The following is a 17392-nucleotide window of genomic DNA, read 5'->3' as shown; positions in this document are numbered from 1 at the left end:
CTGGCGGCAGGATTCTCTGATTCCACCGCTGTCAATGGGATTTCCCATTGAAAGCATCTTATGCCACCGGGAAACCCAAGGGCGGGGATGCACTGCTGGCAGAACCAGAGAATCCTACTGGCATGAACGGCCAGAGAATTCCGCCCAATGTCCATATGATCTAAAGAAAAGTCAACTCAGTTTCTCTCTCCACAGATGCTGTCAGACCTACAATTGAGCAAAATCATCAAAATTTAAGCAATGTAATAGTCTATGAACTTTACTAAGTTACTCAGTTTTATAGAAAGCTATAAGGATGCCATCAGATGTCACTATCTGGCATCTCCCAACAGTTAGTTTCAGAGTGAGACTTTAACAGGTCATCCAGATGCCTGTCCTCTCCATCATATTGCATGGTATCAGTGGTTGGAGATTGAAAAGAAACTACTATTGAAAGTTGGTTGATGCGGTACTGATGCTGGGGAGAGATGTTTTTCCGAAAGTGAGGTTGAGGTACTTTAAAAGGACAAACTATTGAGAGTTTGATTCTGCACCCAGCCATCCTAAACAGAATGCTTAATACTGAATGTGAAATTCTTCAACTCAATATCACTGGCATTCTTTACCAAAATTCACATTTTTTAAAACAAAGTACTTGGATTCTTTAAGCAGGTGACAATGTCATCAGTTGGTGAGCTAATGCAACTACTTGTTTTAAGAAGGGAAATGATATGAGCTTAACATGTTTGAACCACTTACTCAAGGCTAAGAGTAGAGAATCCCAGAGAAACCCCAGCAGACAACTTGGTGAAGAAAACATAGAATGAGCAGAATATGAGTTCCACTCCTTTGATGTATGGACATTGAAGTCTAAAATCATCAACAACATCAGGCAGCATAGACCTGCAATGGGAAATAAGCAAGTCTAAGTACAAGATAATACTCTTGGGACTACAGTATCAATCCTAATGTCAGAAATGTTAAACAAAAGCTTAGAACTTGATATTCTAGTGTAGATGTTAATTGTGGTATATGTATTTTCGAATATATGACTGCAATAAAATTCACAAGATGGTTATGCTGCATAGGATCACAGCTCATGGAATTGGTTCAGACTGTAACAAAACCTATCTATACATGGTAATGTAACAAGTTAAAATTGGCTTTGGTGGCCATTTTCTAGGGGGGGTGGGGATTTCTGTTGTCACTGTGAAGGAGGGAACACACAAATCATCTTGGTTTGAGAATGAAATCGTGTGAAGGGTTATCATTATTCCTCTTTTCTTCTATCTTTTTCTGTAAACAATCAACCATCACTCCAGATTAGCTGGCCAGATACATTAGGATGTTTTTTATTTGTTCATGGATATGGGCTTCATTGGCCACATTTATTTCCCATTTCTAATTGTCCTTGAGAAGATGCTGGTGAGCTTCCTCCTTGAATCACGACAGTCAATGTGATGTTGATACACACAGTGCTGTTAGGGAAGGATTTTGACCCAGCACCAGTGAAAGAATGCATGTCTGGCGTGAGACTTGGTGGGCATGAGGTTATTATGGGTTCTTTAGATGTCTCAATGAGGAGAACTTGAGACTTGCATATTTAAACATGAACCCTTTAACTATGATATTTGGTGCTTTTCACCATGCAAGCTGGCTGCTTGCTCAGAGTTTTGTTCTGGACTGTTTTCCCAGAGTTAATTACCAGGTGACTCTGTAAATCGTATCATGCGCGGTGCCATTCTCCAGTCTCAGTGGATGTCGTCTATATGGACTTTAGTAAAGCGTTTGACAAAGTCCCTCATGGTAGGCTGGTGAAAAAGGTTGGATCTCATGGGATAAAGGGGGAGGTGGCTAGATGGGTGGAGAACTGGCTTGGTCACAGAAGACAGAGGGTGGTAGTGGGAGGGTCTTTTTCCGGCTGGAGGCCTGTGACTAGTGGTGTTCCGCAGGGCTCTGTATTGGGACCTCTGCTGTTTGTGATTTATATAGATGATCTGGAAGAAGGTGTAACTGGGGTGATCAGTAAGTTTGCGGACGACACAAAACTGGCAGGACTTGCAGATAGTGAGGAGCATTGTCAGAGGCTACAGAAGGATATAGATAGGCTGGAAATTTGGGCAAAGAAATGGCAGATGGAGTTCAATCCTGATAATTGCGAAGTGATGCATTTTGGTAGAAATTAAGTAGGGAGGAGCTATACGATAAATGGCAGAACCATAAAGGGTGTAGATACGCAGAGGGACCTGGGTGTGCAAGTCCACAGATCCTTGAAGGTGACGTCACAGGTGGAGAAGGTGGTGAAGAAGGCATATGGCATGCTTGCCTTTATAGGACGGGGCATAGAGTATAAAAGTTGGGGTCTGATGTTGCAGATGTATAGAACGTTGGTTCGGCCGCATTTGGAATACTGCGTCCAGTTCTGGTCGCCACACTACCAGAAGGACGTGGAGGCTTTGGAGAGAGTACAGAGGAGGTTTACCAGGATGTTGCCTGGTATGGAGGGGCTTAGTTATGAGGAGAGATTGGGTAAACTGGGGTTGTTCTCCCTGGAAAGACGGAGGATGAGGGGGAGACTTAATAGAGGTGTATAAAATTATGAAAGGCATAGATAGGGTGAACGGTGGGAAGCTTTTCCCCAGGTCGGTGGTGACGTTCACGAGGGGTCATAAGTTCAAGGTGAAGTGGGGGGAGGTTTAACACAGATATCAGAAGGACATATTTTACACAGAGGGTGGTGGGGGCCTGGAATGCGCTGCCAGGCAAGGTGGTGGAGGCGGACACACTGGGAACGTTTAAGACTTATCTAGACAGCCATATGAACGGAGTGGGAATGGAGGGATACAAAAGAATGGTCTAGTTTGGACCAGGGAGCGGCACGGGCTTGGAGGGCCGAAGGGCCTGTTCCTGTGCTGTATTGTTCTTTGTTCTTTGTTGTTGTTCATGTTAACCCTTGGTCTGTCAAGCTCCTTTACATTACAATGGCATGCAGGCAAAATCACAACAGAAAACAACTTTCAAGTGCTGATGTTCTCATGCATTTTTTTTGTCCTAGACTGTGGATTGGGAAGGTGATGCCAAAGGAGCCTTGGTGAGGTATTGAAGTGCATCTTGGTGTACACTGCTTTCACTATGCACTGGTGAATGTGGAGCGGAGCCAATCAGATGGGATGTATTGCTTTGGATCGCATTGAGCTTTTGGCGTGTTGTTGATATTGCACTCTTCCAGGCAAATGGCCGGTATTCCATCACACTCCTAACAGGTGCCTTGTAGATAATGGGAGGGCTTTGGGGTTTCAAGAGATGAGTCACTTGCCACAGAATTCCCAGTAGTTGTTTAATTATCTATCACCATTCGTGACTGGATGTGGCAAGACTGCTGAACTTTGATCTGATCTGTTGGTTGTTGGATCACCAGCTTTGTCAATAGCTTGCATTTTCTGCTATATGTAGTCCTGTTTTGTTGCTTCACCAGGTTGGCACCTCAAATTTAGGTACCACCTGGCATTGCACCTGACATGTTCGCCTAGATCCTCATTGAACCAAGGTTGATTCCCTTTCTTGATGGTAACGTTAGAGTGGGGGACATGGTGGGCATGAGGTTATAGATTATTGTTGTTATAATAACTCCAGGAGTCAGCTGTAAAGGAACAGTGCTTTTATTGCACAAAGTAAACAAAAACCACAAGCCTGTGGTGAACACAACAGGTCCCAATTGGGGCTAAAGGATAATGGACCCACTCAGGGTCTTGCTTTATACAGAACTTGGTATATGTGCTTCACCTGATTAGTTAATTACCATTCCCCAGGAGCTCGTATTCAATGAGTTCTACAGGGAGGTCAAATAGTGATTCCCCATGCAGATCATGGGGGTTATCACAGTTGCATACAATTTTGCTGCTGTTGATGGTTCACAGAACCTCATGGATACCCACTTTTTAGCTGTTAGAGCTGTTCTGAATCCATCCCATTTAGCATAGTCATGATGTGGAGATGCCGGCGTTGGACTGGGGTCGGCACAGTAATCGCAGAATCACTGAGCAGAAACTGATAGCCAAGTTCCGCACACATAAGGATGGCCTCAACCAGGATCTTGGGTTCATGTCACACTATCTGTAACCCCCACGACTTGCCTGGGCTTGCAAAATCTTACTAACTGTCCTGGCTTGAGACAATTCACACCTCTTTAACTTGTGCTTAACCCTCTCTCCGCTCACATTGTCTGTACCTGTAAAAACTTGATTACCTGTTAAGACTCGCATTCCAACCATTATCTTGTAATTGAGTCTGTGTCTATTTTTGCCATTTGTGAACCCAGCTCTCCACTCACCTGATGAAAGGGCAGTGCTCCGAAAGCTTGTGATACCAAATAAACCTGTTGGACTTTAACCTGGTGTTGCGAGACTTCTTATTTAGCTTAGTGGCAGTGCTACACAACATAATGGGCTATGCCAGTGAGAAGATGGGACTTCAATCCCATATGTACTGCGCAGTTGTCACTTCCACTAATGGAGTGATGCATCTACTAGAGATGGCTTGGTAAGGACAAGGTCAAGTAGGTTATTCCTTCTTGTTGGTTCTCGTACCACTTGCCTTAGGCCCAGTATGGCAGGATTCACCCAGCCTAGTCAGTAGTAGTATTATCAAGCCACTCTTGGTGATAGACATTGAATTCTCACACCCAGTGTAGATTCTGTGACCTTTATGTCCTCAGTGCATCTTCCAGCTGGTTTGTGACTTAGAACAGCGTTGTTTCATCAGTTGAGGAAATATGATAGGTAATAATCAGCAGGCGGTCTTTTTGTTCATGTTTAACCTGATGCCTTGAGACCATGAATATAGTTGTTGTGGGTCAATTTTCTCAGTCCCAGGACAACACTGCAGGAGTTCCATAGGCTACTGCTCTAGACCCAGCCACCTTCAGCTGTTTCATCAATGATCTTCCCTCTATCATAAGGTCAGAAGTGAGGATGTTCACTGATGATTGGGCAATGTTCAACATAGTTAGTGACTCCACAGTCACTAACTGAAGCAATCCATGTCCATATGCTGCAAGACCTGGACAACATTGCAGCTTGAGTTGATGAGTGGAAGTAACATTCACACCACACAAGTGCCCGGTAATTATCATCTCCAACAGGAAAGGATTCAACCATCTCACTTTGACATTAAATGACATTACCATCACTGCATCCTGCACTATCAATACAACATTGACCAGAAATTGAATTGGATTAGACAAAGCAGGGTGGAGGCTGGGGATTCTGTGCAGATTCCTCAAAGCCTGTCCACTGTCTACAAGGCACAAGTGATAAAATACTCTCCACTTGCCTGGATGAGTGCAGCTCAACACCATCCAAGACATAGCAACCCACTTGATTGGCAGCCCATTCACCACCTCCAACATCCACTCCCTCCACCACTGGCGCATAGTGACAGCAGCATGCACAATCTGCAAGATACACTACGGCAACTCAACAAGGCTTCGTTTACAGCACCTTCCAACCCTGACTTCTACCCCCTCGAAGGACAAGAGCAGCAGATGCACAGGAGCACCACCTGCATGTTCCCCTCCAAACCACACACGATCCTGACTTGGAACAATACCATCACCCTTTCACTGTTGTTGGGCCAGAATCCTGGAACCCCCTCCCACACAGCGCTGTGAGTGCACCTGCAGCACAGAAACTCCAGAGGTTTAAGAAGATGAGCCACATCCACCTTCTCAAGAGCAATTAGGGTTAGGCAATAAAAGTGCTGGTTGAGCTAGTGGTATCTATGTCCTGTGAAAGAATTAAACAAAACTCCATGGGATCTGAAGTCAATGTTGAGGACTCCCAAGGTCATTCGCTCCTGACTGTATACAACTGTTGCCACCTCCAGTGTGACAGAACGTACCCAGGTATGGTGATGGAGGATTTGGTAACTATGTCAGGCTGTTCATAATATCCATTCCACTGAGACAAAGTTAATGAAATTAAGGGAGAGATTAAGAAACTACATTTAAAAATATTAAATCAACATTATGAAAAATTGAGGCTATCAAGTTTCCATGGGGGTCTGCTCCATAAACATGGGAGAGTGCAATCCAAACTTGGTTTCGCCCAGCGAGGAGAGACCCTCCCAATGGTATGGCTGTGTGGTCACATCAGAGACATTTGTGTCAAACCACTGGGAGACTGGCACTTTGCCACTTTTTGGTAGAGAACAGGTCTCTTTCTGTTCCTCCACTCTCAAGTGGAGTAAGTGGTAATCAATACTCTCCAAAATATATTTTACCTTCTCCTAATAAATGTTCACCACCTTTTTTATCAGTTGTACCACACCAGCTGGCATGAGCCAATGAGACCTATGGAGGGTTTAAAGGATGGAAATCCTATAGTAAGCAGTACCTGCCCAAGACACATTTCTTTGACATGAGGGAAGAGTAAATCCTACCCTTGAACCTCTGGAAAATGACGGGATATGAAAAATGCAGTGAAATTAATTTCTGCCCTGATTGAAAAATTATGGCCAAGGTAATTAAAATGTCATTTGCGAACTTCTGAACAGAAATTATATTCTGGATATTAGGGGCAGCACGGTGGCACAGTGGTTAGCACTGCTGCCTCACAGTGCCTGGAATCCGGGTTCAATTCTCGGCTTGGGTCACTGTCTGTGCTGAGTCTGCACTTTTTCGCCGTGCCTGCGTGGGTTTCCTCCGAGTGCTCTGGTTTCCCCCCACAGTCCAAAAGACATGCTGGTTAGGTGCATTGGCCATGCTAAATTCTCCCTCAGGTGTACCCGAACAGGCGCTGGAGTGTGGCAACTAGGGGATTTTCACAGTAACTTAATTGCAGTGTTAATGTAAGCCTACTTGTGACTAATAAATAAACTTTAAAACTCATTACAGTGAACTTACTCACTAAGGCTGTGTTTTAGAGACATAGAAAAAATAAATTGTCATAGGCCGTCCTGTAGAAAACAAAGTACAGCAGAGAAATTCTTTGATGTGAAAGCTACGAAATGGGTGTTTTACAGGAGGGTTTTTTTAAGAATGGAGGATGCGAAGGGATTGGTAGCATTGCGTATTTAAGTCCAAAATAAATAAATAAATCCAAGTTACTTACCATGGCAACAGGAAATGTGAAGCAATGCTCAGACCAGAAGAAATTGCCACCACATAGGACAGAATTAGATTGCGTGGAATGGAAACCATCATGATTAAAAATGGAATAATCCACTGTAAAATAGAGAAGAATACAGTAAAATTTTAAACATCTGTATTATTGTCTTAGGACCAAATTTCCATTTTTTTTAAAAATGGCTGTTTATTGGCTGTTTCTCTGTATAGTTTAGTGCTAAAAAAGATCTACTTTTTGTGTATCAGTAACTTGTATTGCACAACAGATGTAAGCAGAGCAAAAAAGGGATGCTCATTTTATTGAAAACTTTGTGTCAATGGGTGATGATCACTGCTGTTTATGACTTTTCCTGAGCATTGATTTTTTATTGGAAGATTTGTGTGTGCTCCACAACTGGAATTTGAGTCCAATTTTACGTGGAACAGGAATCCCGCAGATCCAGGATCTGTGCTGAATTCCTGCCCCACAGCCAGCATCTTCACAGCCAATGGCATTTCAGCCATTAAATGTTTAACCGAACAAAACTACAAAACAGGATATGAAAGTCCCAATTTTAATCCTTGGTCTACACACTCAATGTTTGATCTCAGCTGGGCTGAGCCGGGCATTACAACTGGTTCATGCTCCTTGCGCACCACTTGCCCTTTCGCCTAAATGGACATACATTTTCTACTGATGCCTGTAGAGGAAAGGGTTAACGTCAAAAGCATGCATGTTGCAGGTGCAATACTGATGTCAGATCACATGACTGAAAAGAAAGAGAGAGCTGGAAGGAGGAGAAACACCAGCCTTGTGTAGAGGCCCAAATTGTAAATACTTGTTATAAACAAGTTTTATAAAGTTTATTTATTGGTGTCACAAGTAGGCTTATCTTAACAGTGCAATGAGGTTACTGTGAAAATCCCCCAGGCACCATATTCCAGCGTCTGTTCAGGTACACTGAGGGGGAATTTAGTTGGCCAATGCACCGAACCAGCACATCTTTCGATCTGTGGGAGGAAACCGGAGCACCCGGAGGAAACCCATGCAGACCCGGGGAGAAAGTGCAGACTCTACACACAGTGACCCAAGGCCGGAGTTGAACCCAGGACACTGGCACTGTGGGGCAAGCAGTGCAAACCTCTATGCCACCGTGCTAGTCCAAGAATAATGTTTTTTTTAGAAACAATTGAGTCAAGCAGCATACATTGGGAGCATAGACAATCCCCCAAACCCCTATCTAGATGCTGACTGCGCAATGAAAATCCTATTTAGGATCACTTAGGTGAGTAACCAGAAGCCTATTGGCCATCATAAACTAGCCTGAGAACCACCATCAGTTCAGAATGAGACTGGGCTGAAAACCAAACCACTCCTCCACAAGTAACACATTTGACATCTGACTTATGATTACAGTATTAGGGACGCTGTCATTTTATAGATGCTGTTGATTCATTGAGGTGTTACCATATATCCAACAAAGGAAATCAAAATTACAAAGTACAAAGTTGAAACATAAAAGTTTTGATACATACACTCATACCACAGAAAACAGCAGTTTTCTTGCCGAATCTCTGCAGAAACCACTGCCAGAATGGAATAGTCACCACAGCAGACACCTGCAATGGGAAACAAAATGATAACTTGATCAATCTTGAATGATTCAATAATGGACTGTTATTTGAGAAATACGGATAAAGCACTCCAGTAAAATCCACAATTTAAAAAGTTCTTTCCAGAAACTACCAATTTGGTTAACAATTAATTAATCAAGAACCTTAAATCATGAATATTCAAATAATTTTACGCGAATTGAATGAATTTTCTGTTTCATCTCCAGTAATAGTCACTGAATCAAATACAATTCTCACTACAATACTGTCAATCTCAGGACTCTCACTACAGTATGGTCAATCTCAGGATTCTCACTACAATTAAGTCCAAATGCAGCTTCCCACTGAAATATTTCAGGATTGAAATTTTTTTATTGTATTGCTCTTCTTCAAATATCTGAAACCTCTTCAGTGTTTGCCTGGAGACAAAAATAAGATGCAAAAAAATAAACATACCAGAATTGTAAGTACGATGTATTGAAAATGGTGTCGAAGATCTGCAGCATAGGAGCAAAAGAGAGCAAAATTCCCCTCTAGAAGCTGGATGTGAGAAAATAAATCTGTTATAATAAACATTGTAAATGTTCATGTACTGAGATTCATATTACTCACATTATGAATGTTATAATGAGGCTTCAAAAGTGAAAATTTTAAAACGATGGATTAAAATATTGGCACAAATGTTGTGGTCAGTGGCAAAATAATGGCACTCACCACTCATTACATCCTCATCAGTACAAAGATTACCATGGACATTTGCACTGTGAGTTGCAGAGATCAGAAATCTATTTTGTAGCAATGCCCTCTGCAGGGGTTCTGGGACCTATGTGAACAGGGAAAATAATAATGTCTCTCCTTAACCAATCAAAATGAAGAATGGTTAATGAGACTTGCAGAGTTTGAAGTAGGAACACTTAAGCTTGAACGAACACACTCTAATTTTTTCTGGCATATTTAGTGTGTATCTATCAGTTAAGTGATAGCAACTTTTCTCAGTGAGGTACAAGGATAGCAAAGCTTGTGATGGAGTAGGGTAACTTGGAAAGCAACCTCCTGGTTCTGCATTTAACTGCTCATATATGGTTGCTGGAAATTGCTGCCTTTTTTAAAAAACTTCATTCGTGGGACATGGGCGTCACTGGCTGGCCAGCATTTATTACCCATCTCTAGTTGCCATTGAGAAGGTGGCGGTGAGCCGCCTTCTTGAATCGCTGCACTCCATGTGCTGTGGGTTGGTCCATAATGCCATTAGGGAGGGAATTCCAGGATTTTGACTCAGTGGCTGCAAAGGAACAGTGATATATTTCCAAGTCAGGACAGTGAGTGGCTTGCAGGGGAACCTGCAGGTGGTGGTGTTCCCATGTACCTGCTGCCCTTGTCCTTCCAGATGAAAGTGGTCGTCAGTTTGGAAGCTGCTGTCTAAGGATCTTTGGTGAATTGTTGCAGTGCATCTTGTAGATAGTACACACTGCTGCTACTGAGCGACGGTGGTGGAGGGAGTGTTTGTAGATGTGGTGCCAATCATGCGGGCTGCTTTGTCCTGGATGGTGTTGAACTTCTTTAGCCTGATTGAGCCTGATTTACATCTTAATAATGGCAAGCACTGTTAGCTGACCATTATTTATTTTTACTGCAAAATCTGCCCCATTACTTTTTCATTTTGTCACTCAAGAGCAACTGTGGATTTTTTTTGCATTGTCTTAGAAAAATCAGAGATAAAATGTCATAGTCCCAGATGACCACAGGCTGTGACTAGTGGTAATTTAACCTGAGGGTCACCACACCTCAGGCAAGGGGCAAGCTTGAGAAGGCGGGGTCTTCATGAATAATCTCAGCCGATACGGGAATTGAACCTGTGCTGTTGACGTCACTCTGCATCACTAATCAGCTGATGTGGAGATGGTGTTGTTAAACTTCTTACTGTCGCTAATCAGCTGCCAGCCAACTCAGCTAGCCAAATTCAGAATAGACTGAATGACTAACAAATTTGACCTTTACTCATATTTTTCATTAATGCAACCTACCTTCCAGCCCACCACCAATACACAATGTTTGAGCATATACTTTAGACAATGCACTATGCACAAAAATTTAAAAAAATTATTCTCCCTCACATCCAAATTACATAGAATCTCTACATAATTAATTAAATCTTGTGTAAATGAAGAAAGCAAACAATAATGTTTGTACAAAAATGTCATATTTATATTTTTCCAGGCTACTGTATGGCGACCCAACAATAATGTTTACAGCTTTTATTTTGCAACATTGAAAATACTGCTCAGAAATGCTAGCGAGAACTGTTGAAAGTTAATGGCTGGGAATTTTTGGCCCTGCCCACCACCATGATCTTCTGGTCCTGCCAAAATTCAATGGACTTTTGGCTGGAATGCTACATCCCACTACGGCGAATGCCAGATCCCACCACAGTGGATCCCACCACAGCAGATCCCACCACAGTGGATCCCACCACAGCAGAACCCACCATGCCAGAGCCAGAAAATCACAGCCAATGTCTGTAATGTTTTCATCTGTAATTTTCAATACATAGGCTTCAGTAATATAGTGGTTATGTTACAGTAATCTAGAGATCTGGACTAATGATCCAAGACGCATGAATTCAAATCCCACCATGGCAGCTAGGGGACTACAAATTCAATTAATTAAATAAATCTGAAGTTTTAAAGTATCAAGTATTAGTAATGCGATCATGAATCCAATGGGGGAAAAAAACCCGCCTGGTTCACTACTGAACTTTGGGAAGGAAATCTGCTTTCCTTACCCAGTCTGGCCTGGCAAAATGCACAATAATGTGATAGACTTTTAACTTCTTCTGAAATAACCAAGCAAGCCACCCAGTTGTACTCTCGAAGACAACTGAGCACCACCTTCCCAAGGTCTATTAGGGATGAGTAATAAATGGTGGCCTCGCCGGAGACACCCACAAGCTGCGAATGAATTTTAAAAAACAACTACAGTTATTTTAACATTCCTAAGCCATCCATTGTATGATGGAATGTGCAAACACTCTTTACCCTTTCAATGCAGTGAAACAGTATGGTTCTTGTGTGATGCACATTTAAATGCTCAGGAAGATTACCTTAATGGCCAAGGATGTGAAGAGAAAAGCTGTAATCAGCTTCACGTAGGGGCTGTGTCTCACCACATGTTTGATTCCTTTTAGGAAAGGAATTGGCTTGTCTGACTTCGCAGTGTAGGGGTCTAAGCAAGAAAAGGGAACATCAAACGACTTACCCAATGCATTTTTTTAAACAAGTTGTGTAACAGTAATAAGTTGAACAAAATCCCCAGAAGAGGAAAGCATTGAATTCACTTATCGGATTTCAAATTGGGTTAGAGTCACTTTTAAGGACAGAGGCTGCATGAACCTGAGGTTATTAAAATAAATATACATTTAAAAAGAAGCAAACGGGTTTTTTTCACATCCTCTCTGTGTGTGCCTTTGAATTTGTATCCACTTTGGTCTCTTTAGATTTTCAAAGTAGTTCATTTAAGAAGTGTGTTTGAGACAATGTTGAGAAGCATGAAGAAATGCCAAATACATTCTATGTCTTGTGGCTCATTTTAACCTGAACAACATAACAGAAAACTAACAGAATTAGATCGTCCACCTGTGGTAGGGTGTGAAATGCTGCCTCCTACACTGCTGTCAGCTTCCCATCGGACAAGTTAGGTTAAATAGACCCCCTTTAGGTTTTAATCTTTTCCCCTGCAAGAATTTTAGATGATATTCTTATTTAATTTTGTTTTCTTTCAAAGTAACCTTCACCACTCAATTGCTCCTTCAGTTGGGTATCTGAGTTTTATCCCAACCCTTGTTTAGTTTGAGTTTCTTGCTTTAGCTCTCTCTAATGATTTTTGGAATTTTTTACTTCAAATGCTGCTTCTGAACAACACCTCTCCTTCTTTCTTGTATTTAGATAATAAGAGGAATCAGGGTTGTATTGATGCACTATCAATCAAGCAAAGACTAGTTTGTATGCAAGAACAAATAGGCTTTTATTCGCAAAAGACTTGGAGCACACCCATGCTGATGAACTGGTCCAGAGACTGAGGCAGGGGGGTGGGGAGCAGTCACCTTTATACCTGGACCAGGGGGGGAGGAGTCTCAGGCAGGGGCATGTCCAGGCATGTCACACACACACAGGCAATAAGCTTAACAGTGGTTTACCACATTCACCCCCGCTTTTAAAAACGAGTCCGGTGGGTGGAACGATATTTACAGAATTACAAATTTACAAATTCAGTCTCTGTGGGGGCTTGATCTGCTGCTGCAACCGCCGTAGTGCCGGTTGTGGTGTCAGTTCCGGTGGCCGTGGTGTTGGTTCAGGCGCCAGGCCGTAGTCGCCCGAGTCGTCAGTAGTCCCCTCCGATTGTCAGGTGCGTGGTGGCGGCTCCTGGGGCTCAGGCGTGCTGTATATGGGGGTTGGGGGTGTGGGGTTGTGGGTCATCGTGGTCCCTGGGGCACCTGCGGGTGCCAGGTCTCGAATGGAGACCGTGTCCTCCCGCCCGCTGGGGTATGCCACATAGGCGTATTGGGGGTTGGCGTGGAGGAGCTGGACCCTTTCGACCAGGGGGTCCGACTTATGGGTCCTCATGTGCGTCCGGAGCAGGACAGGGCCTGGGGATGTCAGCCACGATGGTAGTGAGGTCCCCGAGGAGGACTTCCTGGGGAAAACAAACATTCTTTCGTGAGGGGTAGCATTGGTAGCTGTGCAAAGGAGTGAGCTAATCGAGTGTAGTGCATCAGGGAGGATCTCTTGCCAGTGGGTGACTGGAAGACATTTAGACTCTCAGAGCTAGTAAAACGGCCTTCCAGACTGTCGCGTTCCCCCTCTCTACCTGTCCGCTCCCCCTGGGGTTGTAGCTGGTGGTCCTACTCGAGGCTATACCTTTGGAGAGCAGCTCATCACTCATAAAGGAGGATCCCCGGTCGCTATGGATATAGCTAGGGAACCCGAACAGGGTGAAGAGGCTGTGCAGGGCCCTGACGACCATGGCCAAGGTCATATCCGGACAGGGAATAGTGAAGGGGAAACATGAATATTCGTCAATGGCACTGAGGAAATATATGTTGCGGTCAGAAGAGGGGAGGGGATCTTTGAAGTCGATGCTTAGGGGTTCGAAAGGGCGGGTGGCCTTTATGTGGTGTGCTCTGTCTGGCCGATAGAAGTGCGGCTTGCGCTCTGCGCAGACTTGGCAGTGTCTGGTTATAGACCTGACTTCCTCAATGGAGTAGGGCAGGTTACGGGCTTTAATGAAGTGAAAAAGCCTGGTGACCCCCGGGTGGCAGAGGTCGTTGTGGAGAGTCTGCAATTGGTCTATTTGTGCGCTGGCACATATTCCCTGGGACAGGGCGTCTGGGGGCTCATTGAGCTTCCCGGGCTGGTATAAGATGTCGTAATTGTAGGTGGAAAGCTCGATTCTCCACCTCAATATTTTATCATTTTTGATCTTGCCCCGCTGCGTGTTATTAAACATGAATGCAACTGACCGTTGGTCCGTGAGTAGGGTGAATCGTTTACCAGCTAAGTAGTGGCGCCAGTGCCGTACAGCTTCCACTATGGCTTGGGCCTCCTTTTCGACAGAGGACTTTCAAATTTCCGTGCCTTGGAGGGTTCGTGAGAAGAAGGCCACGGGTCTGCCCGCCTGGTTAAGGGTGGTGGCTAGGGCGAAGTCAGACGCATCGCTCTCCACCTGGAACGGGATGGATTCGTCTACAGCGTGCATTGTGGCCTTCGCGATGTCTGCTTTGATGCGGTCGAAGGCCAGGCGGGCTTCTGCCGTCAGGGGAAAAGAGGTGGATTTGATGAGCGGGTGGGCTTTATCTGCATAATTGGGGACCCACTGGGCGTAATACGAGAAGAAGCCCAGGCATCTCCTCAGTGCTTTGAGGCTGGTGGGGAGGGGAAGTTCCAGGAGGGGACACATGCGGTCAGGATCGGGACCGATGACCCCGTTTTCCACAACACAACCAAGGATGGCGAGGCGGCGTGTGTGGAATACGCACTTCTCCTTATAGGTCAGATTTAGGAGTGTGGCGGTGTGGAGGAATTTGTGGAGGTTGGCGTCGTGGTCCTGCTGATCATGGCCGCAGATGGTGATGTTATCTAGGTACGGGAAGGTGGCCTACAGCCCGTTCTGGTCTACCATTTGGTCCATCTCACGCTGGAAAACCGAGACCCCGTTGGTGACGCCAAAGGGGACCCTAAGGAAGTGATAGAGGCGGCCATCCGCCTCGAAGGCAGTATATTGGCGGTCTTCCGGGCGGATAGGGAGCTGGTGGTATGCAGATTTTAAGTCAATGGTGGAGAACACCCGATATTGCGCAATCTGATTAACCATGTCAGATATGCGGGGAAGGGGGTACGAGTCCAACTGCGTGTAGCGGTTAATGGTCTGACTGTAGTCAATGACCATGTGATGTTTCTCCCCAGTCTTAACAACGACTACTTGGGCTCTCCAGGGGCTGGTACTGGCCTCGATGATCCCCTCCCCCAGGAGCCATTGTACTTCGGACCTGATAAAAGCTCTGTCTCCAGCACTGTACCGTCTGCTCTTGGTGGCGATGGGCTTGCAGTCGGGGGTGAGATTTTCAAACAGTGAGGGAGGGGCGACTTTAAGGGTCGAGAGGCTGCAGGTGGTGTACGGTGGGCGATCTAAGAACTGGTGATTGCAAACAGAGAGCGGGGGAAAAGGCCCATTATACTCCACGGTGACACTCTTAAGATGACACAGGAAATCTAGCCCCAGGAGCACGGCAGCGCAGAGTTGTGGCAGCACGAGGAGCCTGAAGTTTTTGCACACTGTGCCTCGTACAGTCAGGGTCGCCACGCAGTACCCAAGGACATCCACCGAGTGGGACTTTGAAGCCATGGAGATCGTTTGCTTCACTGGCAGTACTGAAAGGGCGTAGCGACTCACTGTGTTAGGGTGAATAAAGCTCTCCGTACTCCCACAGTCAAATAAACAGTTTGTAGTGCGACCGTTTACCTCGATGTCCATCACGGACCTGGCGAGTTGGTGAGGCCTGGATTGGTTCAGCGTAACCGAAGCCACCGTTGGATTTTGCGACGTGGCTGACGGCATCCAAGATGGCGGCCCGCACGGCTCACACGCGGCTGAAGGCGTCCAAGATGGTGGCCCGCACGGCTCACACGCGGCTACCGGTGCCCAAGGTGGCGGCCCCCGTGGGTCGCATGCAGCGCTACTGGGCTTGGAGGTCGTAATGGCCCTTCTTTCCACACCCGGAGCAGATCGCATCCTTCGCCGGGCAGCGTTGTCGGGGGTGCTTCCCCAGACCGCAGAAGTAGCACTTCAGGCCTCCAGAGTCTGCCGCAGCGGTCGTGTCATTGGTGGGACGTGGCGTGGCGTAGGCCTGCGGCCCTCCCGAGTACAGAGGTGGCGGCAACTGCAGCGTCCACGATGCGCCCCCGTGGTCGGGGGTGTAGGCCTTGAGATTACGGAAGGCCACCTCTAACGAGTCGGCAAGCGCCGATTTTTTAGGTCCAGCCCACCCTGTTCCAGCAGTCGTTGTCGGATATAGTTTGACCTGATACCCGTGACATAGGCATTTCTGATTAAGTCCTCAGTGTTTTGGGCGGCTGTTACAGCCTTGCAGTTGCAGGCCCTGCCAAGTGCTTGTAACGCACGTAGGAATTGGTCGCCCGATTCTCCTGGCTGTTGTCTGCGAGTAGCCAAAAGATGTCTGGCGTTGATTACATTAGACTGTTTGTTGTACTGGCCTTTTAAAAGTTTGATCGCATCCTCGTAAGTTTCAGCGTCTCTAATCATCGAGAATACTTGATCGCTTACCCGGGTGTGGAGCATGTGTAGCTTGTCGGTTTCGGTCCGGACGACGGAGGCGGAGGCGGTGAGGAAAGTTTCGAAACATCGCAGCCAGTGATCGAAGCTGTTAGAGGCTCCTACGGCTTGATGATCCAATTCTAATCTATCGGGTTTTAGTATCTGCTCCATCCCAAAACTTTTTGCGAATAAAATTGATGCACTATCAATCAAGCAAAGGCTAGTTTGTATGCAAGAACAAATAGGCTTTTATTCGCAAAAGACTTGGAGCACACCCATGCTGATGAACTGGTCCAGAGACTGAGGCTGGGGGGTGGGGAGCAGTCACCTTTATACCTGCACCAGGTGGGGAGGAGACTCAGGCAGGGGCATGTCCAGGCATGTCACACACACACAAGCAATAAGCTTAACAGTGGTTTACCACATGTATCAATTATATATGTTCTACAAAATTGTCCATTAGGTATGAAGATTTCAATAATCAAAGATTATCTGAAGTGGTCAGAGGAAGAGAAGAAAATATTTCATCCATCTGGAGTTAAAACTACGACTTTATGGTGTAATTCATGTGTGCCAAATTCTAATTGTTTACTTAGAGAAATAATTTTATGGTCTGACACTAATTAAATGGGTATTAACTTTAGTATAGAATCTTAATCTTGATCCTGAAGTGAATGGAGTGAGAATGAATGATAATATATCAACACTCTGTGATACACCCTCTGAATTTTCCTTTTTGCGATTATTGTACTACAATGCCATGCTTTCTCTTTGCAACAGGTGATGCTGTATACATTTGTCTTCATCAACTGGGCATTTTTCACACAAGGAAGTCCGGTAACATGTTTACGAGTCTCCAAATTTCTGAGA

General features: G+C 45.1%; 1 protein-coding gene across 1 annotated transcript in view; it reads right to left on the bottom strand.

Moving 5' to 3' along the window:
• LOC144494003 (sodium-dependent lysophosphatidylcholine symporter 1-like) overlaps window positions 1-17392 on the bottom strand; it is a 149244-nt gene that overhangs the window by 553 nt on the left and 131299 nt on the right. The window contains exons 12-16 of the mRNA XM_078213577.1: window positions 11796-11917; window positions 9152-9235; window positions 8618-8701; window positions 7089-7201; window positions 739-882 (exon numbers count right to left, since the gene is read on the bottom strand). Coding sequence (XP_078069703.1) covers window positions 739-882; window positions 7089-7201; window positions 8618-8701; window positions 9152-9235; window positions 11796-11917 — 547 coding nt within the window. The remainder of the gene's footprint in view (window positions 1-738; window positions 883-7088; window positions 7202-8617; window positions 8702-9151; window positions 9236-11795; window positions 11918-17392) is intronic.

This window comes from Mustelus asterias, chromosome 5 (genome assembly GCF_964213995.1).
Source record: "Mustelus asterias chromosome 5, sMusAst1.hap1.1, whole genome shotgun sequence".
Classification (NCBI taxonomy): Eukaryota; Metazoa; Chordata; class Chondrichthyes; order Carcharhiniformes; family Triakidae; genus Mustelus; species Mustelus asterias.
The sequence above is the reverse complement of the archived record's forward strand: the minus strand, read 5'-3'. Positions and strand labels throughout refer to the sequence as shown.